At 38.6% G+C, this 21,857-nt stretch overlaps 1 protein-coding gene and 1 long non-coding RNA gene across 7 annotated transcripts in view; one reads left to right on the top strand and one right to left on the bottom strand.

Annotated features, from left to right (window-relative positions):
• LOC122832119 (CD166 antigen homolog) overlaps positions 1-21,857 on the top strand; it is a 115,983-nt gene that overhangs the window by 5,468 nt on the left and 88,658 nt on the right. For 4 of the 6 annotated variants that reach the window (XM_044118553.1, XM_044118555.1, XM_044118556.1 and 1 more), the window contains exons 2-4: positions 18,950-19,055; positions 19,159-19,214; positions 21,372-21,514. In XM_044118553.1, the coding sequence (XP_043974488.1) occupies positions 19,029-19,055; positions 19,159-19,214; positions 21,372-21,514 (226 nt within the window). In that variant the 5' untranslated portion in view covers positions 18,950-19,028. The remainder of the gene's footprint in view (positions 1-18,949; positions 19,056-19,158; positions 19,215-21,371; positions 21,515-21,857) is intronic. The other 2 variants (XM_044118557.1, XM_044118554.1) reach the window with 2 other exon arrangements.
• LOC122832120 lies at positions 6,644-8,931 on the bottom strand. The gene is made up of 4 exons (XR_006370797.1): positions 8,806-8,931; positions 8,625-8,732; positions 7,874-8,032; positions 6,644-6,748 (listed from the first exon to the last, which is right to left on the bottom strand). It is a non-coding gene; the product is annotated as an uncharacterized LOC122832120 (long non-coding RNA).

Genomic DNA, 21,857 nt, shown 5'->3' with positions numbered 1-21,857 from the left:
GAAGGTCAGCGCTCCGAGTGAAGGAACAACAAGTGAAATTATGTTTTTCTTCCTCGCCGAGTCTACAGACAGATCGCTTTGTAATTCTGCACTATTGAAAAATATTACATTTAATGCTTCTGGATCACATTCACATGCCACATTTAGTCCAGTTAAAGAGAAGAAGCATGCTTTTATGGTTCAGAAACAATACAGCGATGGCTGAAGGACATATTGGTTATTGGACTCTGATGGTGAAGTTGAGGACTTTACATTTTGTTTTTGTGCCTCTGGGCATGTTGCTGTCTTTATAAACCAAGATGGAGAGCATCTGTGTGCTTTCGTTTGTTACTCCAGGCTCAGGTTTGTGAAACACTGCTGTTTCATGTGCACAGAAAGGTTTGAAATCATCTGCGTGTGGCAATGTGCTGGAAAGTGTAGAAAATCAGAGTTTTTGTTGAGCAAATTCTCATTCAGCATTTGCTTATCTAACACATGAATATCAATCAATCAATCAATAAAATTTTATATAGCACATTTCAGCAGCAAGGCATTTCAAAGTGCTTTACATCAAATCAGACACAAAAATATAGTCATGCAACATAGAATCAACAATCAAAACACGACATTAAGTCAAGTTCCATCATTAAATTCATAATTGATTACTTTTCAAATACAACTCTAAACAAGTGGGTTTTTAGCCGAGATTTAAAAGAAGCCAGTGTTTCAGCTGTTTTCTGTTTTCTGGAAGTTTGTTCCAGATTTGTGGTGCATCGATGTTGAATGCTGCTTCTCCTCATTTGGTTCTGGTTCTGGGGATGCAGAGCAGAACCAGAAGACCTGAGAGGTCTGGAAGGTTGATACAACAGCAGCAAATCTTTAATGTATTGTGGTGCTAAACCATTCAGTGATTTATAAACTAACAAAAGTATTTTAAAGTCTATTCTTTGAGCTACAGGGAGCCAGTGGAGGGACTTTAAAACTGGTGTTATGTGCTCTGTCTTCCTGGTTTTAGTCAGAACTCCAGCAGCAGCATTCTGGATCAGCTGCAGCTGTTTGATTGATTTGTTGGACAGACCTGTGAAGACGCCGTTACAATAAACAATACGACTGAAGATAAATGCATGGATGAGTTTCTCTAGATCTGGCTGAGACATTAGTCCTTTAATCCTGGAAATGTTCTTCAGGTAATAGAAGGCCGACTTTGTAACTGTCTTTATGTGGCTCTGAAAGTTCAGGTCAGAGTCCATCACTACTCCCAGGTTTCGGGCTGATCGCTGGTTTTTAGTTGTAATAACTGAAACGAATATGAGCGACATCCCATTCTTAATCCTCTGGCTTTAATGCAGTCAGAATTAGAACAAGTGCAATAATTTATGTAAAATAAATCACGTGTATTGATTTGCTGTTCATGAGATGAAAAGTGAACATGGTGCAGTCATTTTATAGATTCATGACACGCAGTGGAAAATATTTCAATGTTTTATATTTTTTTCTATCTAAATGATTGTCTTACAAAATCTGATGTTTCAGAAAATCATCACACTATTAGATTTGATGTCCCGTTTTTTTCGGAATCCCTTCAGTGTGATCAATTTGATCGACAGCAGACTGTATTTGGTGTTTGGTTGATGGATTTACGTCACTGGGTGAACAAAGGTGAAACAGTTAATTGCTTTGTGACAGAAGAGTGCATGAAGCATCATCTGACCGAGGCAGCGACCAAATATAACCAGAGACTTTGGAGAAACTGGCCAAATAGAAAAAACTCATTGCCAAGGAAAAGTTGTATTTTTTTATACCAAACATGTAACCCTTTTTCTTTGCAGATTTTATTCTTTATGTTTCAGTAGAAAGAATTCAAATTCAAACGCAAAAGTTCTTCTTAGTCTGGATAATATTTTAGTTGTATGACATAAAAATTTTGACATTACACCATACATAGCTGAAGATTTGTAAAAATTAAATGTTTTTTTTTTATAATGGCCTTTTTCTTGTTCCAGACTGAATTATCAAAAATCCCATAATAACATGAAAAGATTACGCTTTGATTGAGTTGAAGCGAAAAACAAACTTTCTTGTGTAGTTTGTAAACCAAGAACATTTTCCTTTCTATCGGTTCCAACTTGAATGTAAAAACAAACTGAAAACTAAATTGCTTCGTCCCTAATCTCGTCAATCAGTAAGCTGTCCATTTGTAGCCTATTTTACTATCTAACCTATTTATCTAATAAAAAATCCATGCACTAGTAGTTGTTTTCTATTATCTTTGATAGAAAACTTCCTACTTTCATGTAGAGGTTGTGCATCATGTTCTCGCATGTCTTTCTGGAGCCGAATAAAAAAAATCACCACTGTGAAGACTTGTCTTGTGGTAAATCCCCTGCTGACTTTTTCACAGGCAGTGGGCAAAGTCTGAATCTGATTCTGCTGCTGTTGTGCCTGTATTCATTTGTGGAAGAACTATGCATCTAGCCGAGCCTTTTCTCTCACAAAAATAAAAATTGCAAGCTAGTAAAATGACATTGGTAGAGAACTGAATGAACTTTGTTGTGTAAATTATTTTTTTTTCTTCTTCTTCTTCTTCTTTTTCATTCAGCACTGAAGGAAAACTTCCTGTGGAGGTTTTTGCTGTAGTTCTGGATTCAATGCCTCTTTTATTGCAATCCCATGTAATTTAAGTTGGATTTTTAAATTTTTTTCCAACCGTTATTTAACAAACACTCACCTCAAAATGAGAATATTTGTGGATTATGCTTTCATGACATCTGACTGGATTCTATTTGGCAGCGTTTTGCGTTGTTTGGGGTCAGTTTGTTCAAACGGGGAGCCTAATCCCTCATCATTTGAAAATGAAACTTAATTGAGTCTATCTCTTCAACACTGATTGATGGAATAAATGTCACCTAGATTACACCAATGTGACTAAGAGTAACCCCACTGTGGAAATGCCTAATTCTTATTTGAAAATGTAAAGTTCGTGTCTCTTCACTGATAATTTGAGGTCATTCTTTGGCTCAAGGGGAGGAGATCAAGTGTATTGATTGGTTGTTCATGAGCGATCAAAGGCGAGAGCACAAGATGAAAAGGCAGGAGGTTTACAGTTCAGTCCAGAGCACCTTGCCTTTCACAAGATGGCGGCTTAAACAGCTGGAAAGAAACTAGTGTTTTGCTGTTTTTGAAAAAATGTTTTTAATTCCAAGTGCCATAAATAATATTTATTGTTTATGAATGCTAGCAGTTCACCAGGGTCGACCGCAGAGGCAGTGAAAAGCTATGTTTTTAAGCACGGCGCCTTAATAGCATTTTGCTATTAACTAAGTTTGGCTAGCGTTTAGCTTTTAAGAAAACAGAGCACATTAGCACATTTTAGGGGTATTTTATAGTGCTTAGCGGCAAGACGGGGAAGGAAAACTTCAGTAAACTTGAGAATAAACATAAAGCTCTGCATTCACTGGCCTCTTTGTACCCAATCAGCTTGAAGGATTAAAACAAAGACACAGAAAGCACCTCTTAAATTGTTTATGCTAAGGTAATCTATAAGAAGTGGACCTCCTTCCCGTGACATCAGCTTCTTTCCTTAAACTCTTCCTCCTCCTCCTCCTCTTGGAACCTCTTCGATGGAGTACATTGTGGGATTAGTAGTTCTTATGCCCACTTCCTGTAGTTCAGGTGTAACCGGATCCCTTCTGCGTTGTGCAGGTTATTAGATGTTAGTCAGGCCGTGACTCTGTTTGGCTTTCAACGATTTATTCTGACGAAAATATCCAACAGAAAAACAATTGTTACAAGCTGCCCGCTCCAAGTCCTCTCCCGCAGGACAACATGACAAAAGGGGCGCGGCGGGATCATGTCTCACATTAAATAAAATAAATCTTTTTTATACAACATACCTGACGAAAATATCCAACAGAAAAACAATTGTTACAAGCTGCCCGCTCCAAGTCCTACACAAACAAAAATACATAACAGAAATTAACTTAATAAATCTACAAATAAACTGGAAGTATTTAGATAGAAAATAAATAGGACACACCTCTCCCGCAGGACAACATGACAAAAGGGGAGGGGCTAAGGAGACTAAACATTTTAAAGTCAAAACCATAGAAGAAGAAATAAAAAGGAGGGGCTACCGTTCTTAAAGTAACACATTCAAAACAATGACAGCTTTTCGGTCAGGTAGAGAACAATACAAACAATAACAAAAAAAAAGACATTTTGTGTAATTATAACAACCAGGTTACACAGGCACGTCAACTTCATCTGGTGAGCACTGTCATCCAGATTAAGCACAATGTCTCAAAGCTTAAATTATCTCAGACTGGTTTCCTGAACACAATCAGGTTACATAATGTCGACAAATAAGAGTTAACAACTCTGCAGTAACTTTCTTATGCTAGCATGCTATAATGGGCTGTAATCTCTGTTTTGTTTCCAACGCCCTGTTGGAGTTGCGTCACAAATTAAGGTAATTCTGAAGGCGAAACGACATTCATTCAGGTGCTAGCAAGGTGCACCTTGAGAAATTTGCACACATCTTTAACTAGAAATTACTCCTGCGTCACTCTCTGAATTGCAGTCGATTCAGGGTGTTGATGCAGATCTGTAAACCCATCTCAGATGGATGGATTGAAAAAACATTTGGTGAGAATTTTTCACCGTCAAATCCTGTAGAAAATGAAACCGGATGTGTCTGGCCGCTTTACTATAGATCCATACTAACAGAGAACCTTAACTAGGGGGAGAAAGCACCTTTTTCTGAGATAATGTAAAAGTAGAAGTTGACTCATGGGGAAGGGATTGTGCTTCAAACCCCTCAGATTAGCTGTGAAGCTGGAGAGCGAAATGTTTCTTCTGAACATGAAAGGAAACCAGGACGCAGTTCGTTAAGAGTAATGAGACATTTTAGTAAATGCCACATTTCGCTTTTTGCCCCCACAAATGAAGAGATTGAAGTTTTGTTTTTTTTACGTTACATAAATGACAGCTCTGATGAAGTTAAACTAATGACATATTTTCCAAAAAAATCATTTAAAAGTGCTGAAAATTGTATGATTTCTTTAAAAAATTTATGGGGATTTTCAAAGCATTTTCTTCCCTCCTTTTTATAAACATGCTTTTTAAACATGGGTGACATTTCGCAGGGAGTGCATCTTAATGATGTCTTAACACATCATTTTAACTGAACGCACACAAATGAAAGGACAAACAGCTGTATATCCAGGACTATCTCTGGTATTTTGGTTGAAATGGCGCGTTATAAGTTAGAGGGACACGCAGGTTATTCGAGCCGTGTGAACAGGGTGCTTATGCTGCTCAGTTTGCTGATTTGTTGTCCTCGGAGCAGTTGCCAAGGCGTCCGGAAGATGAATGAAGGAAACGTGATTTATTCCTGCGAGGAACGGACAACAGGATATACGAAGATTTAAAGAGGCTGTCTAATTAGAGGTAGAGATAGGCAATCCTTCTCATTATCAGTCCATACAGACATCCAACGAGAAAACAGGGTTGACAAGGTTGAGTAATTGCTTTACCCCTGTGTGTCCCACAAGCACGGCTGCAACAGTATGCAATGGGAGTACCGATTCCCCAAATGAGCCAGAAACGAGGCGAAATGCTCCATTTATAAACCAAAATACAAAACTACTGATTAATATTGGCTTTAAATTGTACTATATAAATTGGTTTCTTTTTTTGTTTTTTCTTAATTTTTAGTTTCCATGTGTACCAATGTGATACTGGCGAGTTATACAGCTATGTTGTCATGCATTACTTCACATTGAATGCTCTTAGTTTGGCTGGAATGGAGGCATCGTACAACCATTCGATTCTATTAAAGGAACTGATCAATTTAAAAACTATCGTTAAGGTTATAAGATGAGTAAATATTGTATAAGTTACAGAAAATTAACAAGTTACATTTTATTTGATGAAGTCTCTGTCAAAATGTTTGATCCGAGTCATTCAAGATGATCGATGACTTATCTCAATTCCAGTCACAATTTCATCATTTCATCAATATTACACTAATTCACGAGTAACGTTCGGGATGCTAGAGTTTCTGTTTTTCTTGAACATATCTGGTCTTTCGTCTCGACTGAAATTTGTGCAGTTGCTATGGAGCCGCTAAGACAGGAGTGGGCAATCCTGGTCCTGGAGGGCCGGTGTCCTGCAACTCTTAGACGTCTCCCTGGTCCAACACACCTGAATCCAACAGCTGAATCATTTGCAGTCAGGTTCTCCAGAGTCCTGCTAATGACCTCATGACCCCTTATTTGACTCAGGTGTGTTGAAGTAGAGATACATCTAAAAGTTGCAGGAGTCTGGCCCTCGAGGCCTGGAGTTGTTCACCCCTGTACTAAGAGGATTTGGAGAGAAAACAAAATAGAAATCCCGACTTATTTTTCTCGAGATCCAAAAGGTCAGAGACGTAATGAAATAATCACAGCGATTATTTCATTACACACAGGGGAGATTTATAGGTTTTTATTTCAAGCTTGGGCTTACATATAAATATATCAGATCAGTTCTTGACAGAAGGTTTTTATATCGGTCATTATGTGTCATAATGCTACAATACCTGAATTTCTAACTGTAAGTGTTTGCAAGAGTGAAGCGGTCTGAACATGGAAAACATTTTTATTGAAACAAAATTAAACACAGACATCTAATCCCCGAAAACTCTTTGCACATTAATACGTTGTCTGGCAGTCTTCAGATGTAGCTCACCGGTCAAAATGTGTCCACCAATCTGCACAGGTCACTGCACCTGAAAAGAAAGGGTAAAGCTTCTTAATATAGATCAGAAGCAACTCTACATATACACAGCTTTAATCACTCTTAATAACAACATGCGCTGTTTGGCACGGTTTAATAAAGAAAGTATTGTTAAAAAAATATTTAAGAGCCATTTTAGAGGCAAAATGGCTCACAAAAACAATGTGTTTTGTTCACTTGGTTGACGCCAAGCAATGAGACTTTCTAGTTTACAGTTTGGTAACTACAGACTAAACCAAAGCGTTTTCAACCGCCTGTTATGTAAACTTAAAACATGAAGTAACAGAGCAGCTTGAGGAAAGCTAATTATAAATAACTTAAATAGAGCTTTCTGTAATCTTCAACAAAATAAAACGGATGGACTTTCCACAGGTAGGATGTATCGATGAGGGAGCTGCTGAGTATGCAACAGGCAACGTAACGTCTGCTCTGAAACCAGGGAGGACGGATGGATGGGCGGCACAGATGGTCAGAACAGCGCAGGATCTCGAGAAAATAAGTCACGACTTTTATTTTCTCCATGTCCCCTTTGGGGCTCCGTAACTTATAAAACCCCATTAAAGGGGTCAGAGATTAAAGCCTCTGACCCCAGTGACTTAAAGCAAGGTGTTTCGAGGGTGAGAGTGAAGGGGTCAAAGAAGCTACTGCAACGTCTCGACAATGTGTCGCTTTGTCCTGATGTCTGAAAATGTTTCTGAAACCAAAACGGACATAAGAAACTTACACGTTGCTCCTTCTGAGTCATTTTCAATGCCAGAAGTGTTAATGTTAGCATAGTTACTCTCTGTTTTAATGCCAACATTTGGTTGGCAACACATTTTGACTTTGTGTCACCTAAGTCATGTCTGGACATGTCTCACAGAACCAGTTCCACTATTTCAAAAAATTAATGTTTTGAACGTCCGAGTAATAAACCAGCTAGCATTTCAGTCACACTGCAGCAACACGCATCTGTTGAGTTTAGGCAGGGTCTCCCTCCCGTATTTAACCGTGATTGGGGACCCCAATCTAATTTTTGACTTAACCTTTATTTAACCAAGAAAAACTCTTGGAGAACAAACATTTCTCTTCAAAGAATGTCCAGGGACTGGCAGAGAGTGGTACAAAATCCACTTACATAATCAGCATTTTCAACAAATTCAGTTAGGCAAAACAACTCCAGACAGATGTAGCCGCCTCGGTCAAAAGCAGAACCACAACGGCAGCATCGGGTCCAAAATGTTTCACTTCTCATTCCTCTACCTTTTCTTTTTCTTCCAAGCAGTCAGACTTTTTTCTGCAAATGAGATTTTGTTTAAAAATGACAAAGTGGAAAGTTCTGAAAAAAATAATCTACAGTACAGATCCTTCCATTAGATTAAAATATGATTGAAAAGTCCATTTATTTCAGTAACTTCATTCACAATGCGAAACGGATAATATAAATTAATTACACACACACACTGTTTTGAAGCTTTCTATTCTTTTTCCTTATGATTTTCTGCTTATTTATAAAACATCCAACCAATAATTTTGCTTTAAAATACAGAAATGTAGGCTTGATAATAAAATATGTTTGATACCTGCTTGAAAATGATTTTCAAAAGGCTGTTTTTTATCTCACAGCACAGCTTCATTGGAACTGGTGATATAATTTATTGAATGACTGTAAATTAAAATTGAAAAATTTTATATCTTCACAGACACATCTGGAAAAATGTGCATTGTTTTTAAGCTATCATATTTTTTTAAGTAACATTTTGTTTGCTTGCAGAGTTGAAAAGATTTTTTAAAAAGTACTTTTTTTGTATGGACATCTGGTATGCAACTACACATCACTTCAGTTTAAGAGCTTTTTTACACCTACCTGATTCATTGCTCAAACTTACCGGTATGTGTTTTGCAGGGGAAAAATCATTCCTCTGAAATTAGTCATCTACCAGACATGAAATGGCCGCCAAAGCTCCAGAAAATATTCGGAAAGACCTTCAGAAACCCTGGAGGACATTTTGTATTAAAAATGAATGCACAAAATATACATACATAAATTTTTTAGTGTTTTAAAAATACTTTTTCTATGCAGTTCATGAGCTCTCTGGAAACAAAAAGTCCATTTGATTCTGCTCTTTGGCACCGTGAATGATTAAAATATTTGGTTTTATTAACTGCAAGATGGGTTTGAATGTCAATCCACGCTGAAAACGGTGGGAAGTGTTTTGCCTGGTGGGGAGAAAATAAAGAGGTCAAGGCCACCGGCTCCCTCCTGATATGATTGTCCGCTACCAGGAAGCCTGGTCATGCATGCCTGATGATGCTCAAACCAGCTGCCTGTATTCAGTAATAAAGTCTCTCTGTTTTTGTTACATCATCAGTTTACTCCCGCGATTCTAAGCGCTGCCAGTCTCCACTGCAGCCTTTACTTTTGAGACCCAGTAGTTTCATTTCTTTTATGTTTCTCTTATATCTAGTGAGTCGATGCTGAAACGCACAAAGGCTTTGGAGAAAGCCGAAACCAGACGATATGGGGTGTGCATCGATCCGATTTTAATATCTGTGTCGGTCCCGATCTTGAACGAAATTCTAGATCAGGTGTCTGTGAATAATTACCGGTTTCAGTTTCGCTGTGCGGTCCCGTCGACGCGGCCTCTGCTTTGACGGCGCGCCACGTCGAATGTGGGTCGGCGCTCGTCCTTGAACCCACAGCAGAAACGGTCCCGCTTTTTTAAAACGCCCGGTCTTCAGCAGCTTGTGACGCAGATGCATCATTGACAGAAATCAGAGGCAGCATGCCGCTCGCTGTGATGGATTACTCGTCTCCAGCAAGTTTCAAATCTCTTTAAGCTTATTTTCGTGGCACGCTGAAAATGAATGGAAAATAATGGCTGCCAAGACGATGGGAAATCAATCTACAATCTGGTGGTTTGCTCTGGAGAATAGCCATTGATGCAAAGTGTGCCTGATTTGTAGCTAATGAGCTGGAAGATGCAGAACTACCATTATGATCCTTTAAGAGACTCTCTGATCGTACGATTTGAGCAGATGAAAGTTATCGAGCAGATGCGGGATTAGCACTCGACGTTAAATATTATTCGTGGAAGTTTAAAAGCGGGTATAAGAAACTCATCAACCATTAGACGAGCCCAGCCCTGCCTCCAGCACCTAATCCTATTTTGCTTTGCAAATGCATTCACTTGCACCTAATTGCAGCAGCAGCAGGCAGCCAGAGTGGATAAAGATGCACATTTAGTTGATTGTTAGAGCTGCTCTGACCCTGCATGAATATTAAGGTTAATCAGGCCGAATTACCGACTAACACAATAAGCTAAAAAATAGATAAATTGGTAAGTAACAAGATGATGGTTTCGATTTACCAGCGTAAAGTGGCAATGAGCTTTTGATGGATATCTAAAAAATATTTTCTGTCATAACGAAAGGCTTAAAATAGGACAGTCTTTTTATAGGGGCTGCGTGTTCCTTTTCCCTTTTTTTTCTTTCTTTCTTTTTTGAAGCCACTCTGACATTTGCATGGTTGACTCAGACACTGCAGAAACTTTCTCTGCAATGCGTGATAAGCCGCACCTCCTGATTCAGCCTGACAGCAGTCCGACAAGCTAATAATGGTTCGCAGAGACACTTACAGCCTCTTAAATGTTTTCCATTTCAGTAATATGAAGCCTGTTCCTTAATGGCAAGACAAAATGAGTTTGTTTGTGGAAATGTTTCTGATTTGTCATATTTCTATTTATTTATTTTTTTTGTAGCTATGAAAGCCACAGCAACAAAACAAGGACACACAAAAAACCTTCTAGCTGTAAAGCTGCTCTACAGAGTGTTTTTATATTAAGACTTGAACAAAGCATTGTATTTAATCTGAAAGCTTTTACTTTCAAAGATCCGTGCACAAAAGAAAAATCAGTTGCTCCTGCAGCTCGCATAACCTCAGATGTGCCTCATCACCTTCTAACCAGTTAGCGAAACATGTCATTGTTCTGAATTTAGACACATGCATCTAAGAATAGGGCAGGGGAAGCTCCAAAAGTGAATGCATGTCACCTAGTGGTTAAAAGCTAGTTCCTTTAAAGAACAAATGACATCGTTTTGCATCGTCCTTTTTAATGGTGTTTGGGTTGAGATGATTACACTGATGCTAGACAACAAAAACAAGACAAGAGCCGTAACAGCAAAGTCTCCAGCTCGGATTTCGATCATAAAGTGATGATTTTGAGGGTTGTTTAAACATTGAGGAGAAGAAATTCAGAAGGATGTTAAGAGCGGGATCTTGGAGACCTAAATAACTGGCACTCTACGGAGGAAATTAAAAGCTCTCTGTCCAAAGGCGACAGGATTCTCCAGAGTGCTGAATCACCACTTTGGACACAAACTGTCCTACAAATCTCTTACATTTTGGCAGTAGATGGATGGATGCAATAATTTCTGCCACAATTGTTCCTCTGATGCGGACAGAGGTTTGTCCTACCAACCACTGTGTCTAAAGAATAGCCTGCTTAGTTACTGGTACTATCATATGTTTCTGATCACATTGCTGTTATTTTAGCAGAGGCCTGATCCGTCTTATCTGGGTCACCTGAGTGAGGGTGCATGACGTTTTGACCCTTAACACCCAGTTGACCGAAACATTTTTTAAAATTATTTCTACTGTTTTGTGTTACCATAACTTTATTTTTTTAGAACATTGCACTTGCTTATGTTACTTAACTTTTCTCTTCCTAAAAATATCTATCTATCCAGCGTTTTCTTACTAATGAACATGACTGGGCTTGCACAGTTTCTCATTCCCTATTGTTGATTGATTTATCTCATGCTTCCAATTTTTTTAATCTCGGTGTTATTTCTTGACTTGTTAGTCAGTTCAGTTAGTTTGATCATTATAATGCCGTCTGTCTCTGATCTACAGGAAAATCGTTTTTAAAAGCTTATTATGGTGATGCTGTGCAAAAAGCCACCTGAACTCTTTAAAGCAAGTCCATGTTGTTTGGGTCTTGATAGTTGATTCAAGCTAATGCTACATCATGCTAATGCTACAACAAGTTAGTGCGATATTAAGTTAATGCTACATCAAGCTAATACTATATTAAGCTAATGCTACATCAAGCTAATGCCACATTAAGCTACTGCTACATTAAGTTAATGCTACATAAAGCTAATGCTACATTAAGTTAGTGCTACATCAAGCTAATGCTACATTAAGCTACTGCTACATTAAGTTAATGCTACATCAAGCTAATACTATATTAAGCTAATGCTACATCATGCTAATGCCACATTAAGCTACTGCTACATTAAGCTAATGTTACATCAAGCTAATGCTACATTAAGTTAGTGCTACATCAAGCTAATGCTACATTAAGCTACTGCTACATTAAGTTAATGCTACATCAAGCTAATACTATATTAAGCTAATGCTACATCATGCTAATGCCACATTAAGCTACTGCTACATTAAGCTAATGTTACATCAAGCTAATGCTACATCAAGCTAATGCTACATCAAGCTAATGCTACATTAAGTTAATGCTACATCAAGCTAATGCTACATTAAGCTACTGCTACATTAAGTTAATGCTACATCAAGCTAATACTATATTAAGCTAATGCTACATTAAGCTAATGCTACATCAAACTAATACTATATTAAGCTAATGCTACATCAAGTTAATGCTACATCAAGTTAATGCTGCATCACGTTAATGCTGCATCAAGCTAATGCTGCATCAAGCTAATACTATATTAAGCCAATGCTATACCAAGCTAATGCTATGTCAAGCTAATGCTACATTAAGCTAATGCTACGTCAAGTTAATACTACCTATAGCTAATGTTACGTCAAGCTAATGCTGCATCAAGCTAATGCTGCATCAAGCTAATGCTACAAATGTGGTGGACTGAAGTCAGAATGCAGTTGAACACTAATTTGGCTTCATTTGTTTTAGAAAGAGACAAAAACAATCTGAATTCACAGCGAAACATCGGCTGGAGCTAACCACTTAAGCTAAGTGATTCCAGCAATGAATTTAAAAAAACATGTGGACATCCTCACTTATTATATACAGACTCAAACAGTAAAAATTGCTGTAAAATGATTGTAAAATGATTTTGGTTGATTGGCCGCTGACTCTGCTCAAACTGTTCTGGCTGTGGAACAGCTGTGTTGTGTTGTTTTCTCCTTTTAATCAACATTTGTGCCGTTTCATAATACTGGGGCCAAAAAGTTCTTCCAGCATATTTTCTGGTAGGTCAGTAGAAATCTGTTCTTTTCACCTGTTTACTTCCACAGAGCTCACCCACATTTCCTACCACTGCACTTGATTGTAGTTTAAGTTTCTCATCAGTCTGACATCCATTTGACACATTCCCACTAAAAAAAGATCTTTATCGAAAAGAAGGTCTGTTTTCGCTGTAAAACATCTGACCTTCAGATACAGAAGGCACAACTTCATTCCTGGTTTAAGAGACGCGTGGCTGCAAAATCTTAAAAATAAAAAGAGCAAAGAAAATATAAAATTAAAAAAAAAAGAAATGGAAAGAAATACGGCAATTATTGATGTTTCATATATTTTATAGCTCTAATATATTTGCCATTCTTGCCAAAAATCCACACTTCTATATCCTTCTTAATACATATATATAAAATCATTGTCATCCAAATAAGATGTCTTTCACACAAGTTATTCATATTTGTCAAAACAGTTTAAAAGTGTTTCTGGCACAAACCACAAGGCTGATTTATTATTGACAGCATGTGTGGGATATGCTTTTTGGGTCTTTTTTGTCTATTGTTGATATTATGTAATCAAATGCCCTGTGGAGGACATGTTCCTTGTAAGAACAGCAAACTCAAATACGTAAAAAAATTTTTTTTTAATTTCCATAGTAAAATTAAACAAATTCATCCATAAATCATCATCATCATAGCTCCAAACTGTTTATCCATCTCTAACCAACCTGGGAGATCGAGAGAAGAAAAAATAATAATAATTAAGACTTGAGGAATCTGCTCCTTTTTATAAACTCTGAAGGAAAGTAAACTTTGTAGACAGACAAAATGAAACTGTGAAACTTTCTATTTGTAGCTTTAACCACAACAATCTTCACAAAAGTTGCAGAAGTACATTTTGAGATGCAGTTCCAAGGTGTCATGATAAAAAAATTTAGAAAACGTTAATTTTAGGACATTTGTGCAAAACGTTAAAACGAAATCACTGTTTCTGATATAATTACTAGTGCCACAGTCAGTGGTGTTGCATTATTACAAAAAAAACACTTTGTGCATTTGTTTAATGCAAGAAACATGACAACACAGTTTCCTCTCCACACCAGTTTATGCAAACATTAAGGGCAGGATTAATTGGCAGCACAAAATCCTCTTTCTTCATCTACACACAGCTTCCGGCAAAGAGTAACGCAGCCATTGGTCACATTATTCCATACAATGAGGTGTAAACTAAATTATGACCGATCAATCGTCTCCGCCTCTTTGAATCGTCTTTGACACATTAAATTATCGATTCATATAATTACTGACATATATGGGGTCACTTTTCTGAGAAAGCAGGACTCTGTGTGTGTTTTTCTAAATGTGTGCTCGTCTGTGTGTGATTGTGCATGTTGGGGATTTTTTTTTTTTTTTGCTTGCCAGTTTTATCAGGTCTGGCTCCAGCACTCGACCTCGCAGTCAGTATCAGTAAGCCGCCTGTCACACTGACCCACACGCTGACAATAGCCTCTTAAATCACTGCCCAGATGGTATTCACACCCTCGTCTCATGTTACGACTGAAAGTATCCAAAACTTTCAGAATTTAACAAAACCTTTTTTAAGTTTCTTTAATCTTAAATTTTTCAGGAAGTCTAGGATCATCTCCCTCGTTTCGAAATCTGGATTGTATCATATTTATCTTGAAGTCCTGTGTACAGTCCAATAACAGGAGACTTTTTTTTTTCTCTCTCTCTCTCTTTTTTTACCTTTAGCTACTCTTCAAAATGGCAAGACAAGAAAACATGCCATTTAAAAATTGGATTTATAAGTCAGTCAACGGGAAAATAACATCTCCCATAAATTGCCCACATTTCCAGTCAGAGCAGTAATTAAAATGTTTGGGGGAGAAGAGATGTCACGGTTCTTTCAGTGTGAAACGTTTTGGGACATTTTATACGTCTTTACCAGGGGAGCCTATTACAAAATGCTGGTTACTGTACGCAGGTTTGAATCCCGCCAAGCAACCTTTAAAGGTAAGATAACACGACAGAAACCCCCCAAAAAAACAACATTTAGCAGGAGTTGAACTTTCTTTTCTTCTTTTGTCTTTTCTCGGTTTCACCATCTAAAAAAAGTAGTATAGACCACAAAAGTAAAAAAAAAAAAAAAAACCAAATGCATATTTGCTGCTTTCTCACAAAAAAATACAATCTTAAGAGTCTGTTATCTTAGTTTGCAACATTCGGGGCGCCACCGAGTCGCAGGAACTTTCAATATAATTGTAGGAGTGCAAACATTTTCTTTTTTTTATCTGCACCAGCACACAATATTGTACCACATTCTTCTGCAGTCAATCATGCAACACTGAATATTTCCAGAAAACATTTTTTTTTTTGTTTTAAAATGGATGTGGGTATATAAAAAACAAAAACAAAAAAAAAAACCATTAGCGGGTGCAATATTTTGTGTAGTATTAAACGTAAAAGTATGTAGAAATACAGTGACAAATAAAAACATCACATTTTATGACCATTTATTTGCCCTTGGTGCAAACAGATTAATCTCCACCAACCGTGTCCAGAAAAGACTTTGCTGTGACTCGGCTTTGATATTTTATTCTGATGGTCCTCAATAAGAAAAAAAAAGAAAAGAAAAAATAAAATCACACCAGTTCCACCAGATTGCATTCACACACCGAATGAAGCAGTTTGCTAATCTCCATATGAAATACGCACAACAAAAGAGGAAAATTAACTGGAAAGCAGGATTGTATAGAAGGGAAGTACAGAGAAAGTCAGCACAAGGGAGCACAGGCAGCAGAGCAAGAACATGTCAGTCTCCTCTGTGGGCATCATGGGAGTTCATATTGAAGGCTGGGTTTTTTTATATACCAAGAATAAACAAGAAAAAAATCCATAATCAGCTACTGATTTAATTTTATGTTTATTTTCCAAACAGGATCCGACCGAGAAGTTCAGTCAAACTGACAGTTTTTTGATCAAAAAGCTCATTCATGTGCACAGCATTCATTAAAAAATATTGTTTGGGAATTAGTTGGTTATATTCGTGAATAAATTCGTAGCGAGTTGTGCGTGGCGCAACCAGAAACGAGACAACAGCAGAGGGGAGCGGGGGGAACCCAGACGGGGGCGTAAATCCCAAGTTTGATGCTCATCTGCAGGTTGCAAATGAATGAAAACGAGGAAGTGAAGAACATTCTAGAAAGACTGAAAAACAAAAACTGAGTAACTCCAAATGGCCTTTCACCAAGGAAAGGGTCGGTGCGGTGTTTATTTCACGGCGGGTTCTGCCATTCCAACTTTCTTTCTGTGACCTCAGACGACCTCTTGTTCCATCCTTCATACCTAATAGATCATGTACTCCATTTTTCTTTAACATAAAAAAGTACTGCTGGACCGGTGGTTTTATGTTTTCTTTGTTTTTATTGTCTCCTCTGTACTTTCATCCCCCAGTCAGTCTCAGCTGATGCCTACCCATCCTGACCCTGGCTCTCATGGAGGTCACTTCCTGTTAAAATGAAATATTTCCTCCATCGTTGCCACTCAGGACGAGGGGTCGACTCAATACAATCGGCTTAACGTCCTCGAATAAAAACAGTTTCATTCACATTATTAGCTGACTCCGCTCGTACTTACATTGCACTTCGTTTACACCGGTGGACCTGATGACGAAATGATCGGCTGGGAATTAAAGGAGTTGATTTCATCAGACTCTGATCTGAACTGGGATTTAGTGCTGATATAAGGAATTAACGTACACTGCATAGAAACAACTTCTCCCCTCTGTCATCAAATCTATCCAAGACTTTCCTGTTTAGGGCCAGTCTGTATTAAGAATACATTATTTTGATCTGTAAAGTAAGAGAATTGTGAAAAATGTAATTCTGCTTGTGTACATTACCACAATATTTCGTAGAATTGCCTTTTAAACTGAATGAGTGCATGACTCTGTGTCCTTCCAGAGGCTTCTCGCAGCAGTTTGATGGACGTTTTTCCCATTTCCCCCCCCAACAGAACCAGTGTTGCAGTGTTGGGTTCTGAGGACGACGCCACATGATTCATTCACTTCTACTGGTAATCAGGCCTGTAGATGGTACTAGTTCCCTTAATCGTACCTTACTTATTACTTACCTCACTCCTTGTCCTCCGTTCTTGCAGTCAGTTCCTCCGTGGATGATCTGGTATTATTTTGCCACCTTCTTTACGTCACAGTGGGGATGCGTTCTGACTTTCTGAGGTAATGGCTTCTCCCTGTAGAAGCAGCATTTCAGGACAGGACATGTTACATAATGGATGATATGTTAATAGTTTCAGCCAGCCTGCTTTCCCTTTCACATCAAGTCACATTCGTCTTTGGGACACAGAACTCATCTCCTTCTTGAAACGGTGTGATGGCTGGTTATTCTCATGGTCTTAATAATTATTAGAATCAGTGTTTGAAAAGGTGAACACGGCACCTTTAGACATCTGCAGGTACTGCTCAATGATGAACCAAACTTGTGGAAGTCCACAGTCTTCTCCTCATGTTGATCCTGGTTCTGTTGGGTCCTGATGGGGCTCACTTTTCGTTAAAATGAAATGTCCTTTGCTTGGCTAATTTATTAAGAATTTTTTTTTTTAAAGATGTCACAAAATGAAGCATTGTTTCATCAGAACTCTTTTCTTCCCCATCTTAATTTACAAGCTCTGTTCTGACATCTTGTGTTGCTTTTGAAGGAAAGGTTTCTTCCTATAGGAGCGGCGTTTCAGTTCATGTCAGTACAGAACATGTTTTATTGTTAAAGTCCTTTTTCTCGTTTCAGCCAGCCTTATTTCCCTTTCACTGCAGGGTTGCTGTTTCACCTCAGGTCACATCCATCTTTGGGATATTTCTTGAAGTATAATGGTTATTCCCATAGGTTTAATACTTTGCTGTAAGTGGGAAAAAAAAAAAAATAACCTGGCACATTTAGGCATCTGTAGATTTTTCCCTGCTACAAACCAAGCCTGTGCAGGTCTTCATTTTTTCTTCTTCATTTTCATTAAGGTGTTGCCTGGAAACAGATTTGCACACATTTCAAAATCAGATGTTTTGAATTATGAATGTGAATGTTTAGTTTCAACCGCATATGACTTCATGAGTCAAACCGATTTGTAAAGTCACTTGAGCTGAATTCAGTTACAATGTTGTGACATATATATAAAAAAAACAAAGTAAATTGTGTTTTGCCTTACAGAGGGACTATGACTTGGGCTTAAGTTCCACATTAAGCTGTTTCCAGAAGTCTGTCTTGAGCCGATAGCTGTAACCAGTCCTGATTTCCATTCCCCTGCAGGCTCTGTCTCAGGAGCCTTCATCGCTTTCATTTAATAATTTCCCCCACTTTTATTGTGTGAACTCAGACAGATACTTATTTTACTAATGTGGCATCTTTTTTCCGCACCCCAATTCTGAATAGGAGGATTTTTCTTTTTCTTTTTTTATTTTTTAACTTTTACAGAAACACAGTAGATGGGAATGTTTAGGAATTCCCATTTTTCTTGCCACATTCATTTTAAATCCTCCTGTCCGTGCCTCTCTAGTGTGGTTAAATTCAAAATACAAGGTTTCGGGATGCACAGGCAGAACCCTGTGCTCCGACCTCGACGTTGCCTTTATGGCCTCAGGCTGGTTTCAGAGCAGCTTTCCTGCTTTCAGTGCAAAACAACAAAAAAAAAAAAGACAGACATCATGATCCGTCCTGCTCCCGAGTCACAGCTCTCCCTCTCTGCAGCCGGAGCAGCTGCATTGTCATGAACACGGCATGAGGCGGTCAGAAACAGAGCCGATTGTTATGGTAACATGTGTTTGTTTGGAGAAGGGATGTGAATGTAGGAGGGGTTAATTGCTCTGTTATAGTGGGTGACCACCAGCAGCACATTAATGCTCCAGATAAAGCCTGCAGGCGCCGGAAAGATAAAGTCATTACATGTTTTCTTTTTGTTTGGTTTTGTTTTCAGCCTGGGTGCTCATGTCCTGAGCCGGCAGCAGACCCTTCAGGGCGACGGCACTCCAGCTCCTCCACATTCCAGAGTCGGGATGGCTTCACTCGTTCCTCCTCCACAGGTCAGCCGACTGTTTGAAGAGCTCTAATCAGATCTACGTGCCGGGCCTGTCGAGGGCAGGGCTGGACTTGCATTGTTTCCTGAAACAATGGCTGCCTTCACAGGAGCAGAGTGAGGCGCGAGGTGCTGCTTCTCCACCTGGCAAACGAGGAGCTGCGAAGTGAGTGAGGTTCATCTGAGAGTCATTTTCAAAGCAGATCAGATTTGTCTTCCAAAATGACACATTCTCCTCTAAGCACTTTGTCACATTACAGCTAGTGCTGGAGCAATTAATTGCATTAATTGGTTTACAGAAATTATTGACAACTAGTGTAGATGGCGATCAATCGTTGAAGCTGGGGTATGTAACTTTTCTAGAAAATATGTTTTCACTATTTCGGGACAGCGTGGTATGAGACAGATGATCTGCGGTAAAATTTAGATCTCCTGTCTTCTCCCAGTGCTAAATAGAAACAACCAATCAGAGTCAGGATGCGGGTCTTAGCGCTGTCCATCACAAACTCTTGTGGCGCTGCTAACAAATGCTTTTGTTTTTGATTTTGTAGATTTTAGATTGATTTGAGGTTTATTGCAGAAAATGAATCCTGCTTTATTTCCCAAATATTTTTGTTCTCTCGGAAAAATCAAAGAAACCTCCATTAGTCAGAAAAAGAAATATCACAAAACTACACATTTATTTAAAATGTAACGAGACGGCAAGCAAGTTTCTTCTTTTTTTTCTGCAAGCAGTGAAAGCTTTGCTAAAATAAATGCAACTAATTCAAATCAAATAAATGGCAGGGTGTCATTAATGCACGCTGCGTGTTTGCATACGAGAGTGACTGTCGCCAAATCCGAGGCCTGAGTGGGAAACTGAGCAGCAGCAGCGCATTCAGGAATCTGACAGCCCCGCAGAATAAGAAAATATTCAGAGGGGCTTTCAGTTTCAGAGCCACATATGTTTAACTCCGTTACTGCAAAGTATTCTCATTGGATAACAGGGCATTTTAATTTGGATACTCATATTTATTTCATTAAAAAAATTAATAAATCATCCTCTCTGGTTTCTGGCAGATAAACGACGTATTATTCTGGAGCAGAAATGAAAAACGGAATACCACATTCATTTTCAAGCTGTTACCTCTAAAGAAAACCTTGGACCAACTTTGTAAAAATAAATATTATTTCATTTAGGTTTCATAAAATGTTCTGCATTACTCTTTTAACCCTCCTGTTATGTTCGTTTCTGGGGTACAGCAAAAATGTTCATGGGTCAATTTGACCCGAGGAATGTTTAATCATGCAATAGTGTCAGAAACCAAAAAATGCAAACGTGTAAAATGAATAAATTTTTAATTTCTATGTAGAGTGGACCTATTAAGACAACTAGAAAGAGTTTCATGCAAAAAAATACCCCCAACTGGGGTGTGCTCCGGTGGCGTAGAGGTTAGCGTGCCCCACATTTGGAGGCCTTCAGTCCTCGACGGGGCCGTCGTGGGTTCGATTCCTGGACCCGACAACATTTGCCGCATGTCGTCCCCTCTCTCCTTCCCCCTTTCCTGTCAGCCTACTATGAAAAAAGGGACACTAGAGCCCACAAAAAGGACCCCCTGGTGGGGAAAAATAAAAAATACTCCCAACTATTTTCAAAATTTTTTTAAAACGGGTCAATTTGACCCGGAACATAACATGAGGGTTAAATTCGTATTCAAAGCTGCAACAGTCACTTTTTTTTTTTTTACACCACCAGCGGGTCAAATGTTTTTTTGTTTTATGCGGAAAATGAAACTTTCAGCTTGTTTTGTGGTTTGATAACCCGCGGATGCATCTCGCTGGTTCATTGTTGCCATAAGTATAGAGGACTGCAATTCCGTTGCCAGCAAAAAAACAATTCCAGTGGAAAAAAAACAAACAACCTTTGTTTACTACCTACCTACCATTAAAATCAGCAGACAGAGTAGGCACCATACCGGAGAGCATGTCGTGACATTTAACAGCCAGAGCTACATCTGCGCTGGCGCCTTTTCATTTGGAAAAATATCATCTCCATCCAGATGAGCCTGTGAGCCCAAATTTGGAAATCAATGTGTGTTTAGAGCAGCAAGTCTGAAAATGTCCACTCATGCATTCGGCAGGTAGATAATGTTCAGATCGGGGAACGAAACAAAACGCAGCCGTAATCCTTTGGAACGGCAACAGGGATACAGTTCAAACATGACGGGCATGCAGGTCTAAACATGCTGGTGCTAAAATAAATAAATAGAAAAAAAAAGTATGACCCAAAACACTAACACGCGTGTCTCCGTCAATGTTTACTAAAGTCTCACTTTATGCACAGCAGGGAAGCTTCTTCAGAAATAAATTCTGAATGGACGGCAGATGCTCTGACTACACCTACTCGGCTTCGTGATGCTGAGGATTTCTTTGGTTTCAGGATTGGCCATATCGACACGTTTATCTCGATTCTGAGTCGAGCTGGAGGTGAGTGAAAGCGTGAGCCCTCGACAGTGGAAGGTAGGCAACACAATGGCAACCGGAGGAGATGAAAAGGAGACAAAAAGATTCAAAATGAGCATCGCTCGCTTATGGAATTAAAAAATGTAAGGAGAATAAAGAGGTGGGGCTCCAGTCACATGACATTAACTCTAGTCATTAAAGGATGAGTGTTGTGTGTTTTCCAGGCATATAGTGTCATTTTCTAGCACAACCAAGTAACTGTTCTGTTCAATTGATTTAAATATGATGCATATATCAAATGTGACTTGAAAGACATTGAACACCTTGAAATTGGGCCTCTGTCTCTTTAAGAAACGTGTGCTCTTTC

The sequence above is a fragment of the Gambusia affinis genome, linkage group LG06, assembly GCF_019740435.1.
Source record: "Gambusia affinis linkage group LG06, SWU_Gaff_1.0, whole genome shotgun sequence".
In the NCBI taxonomy this organism is placed as follows: domain Eukaryota; kingdom Metazoa; phylum Chordata; class Actinopteri; order Cyprinodontiformes; family Poeciliidae; genus Gambusia; species Gambusia affinis.
Note: the sequence above shows the minus strand (reverse complement) of the source record. Positions and strands in the feature narration are given on the sequence as shown.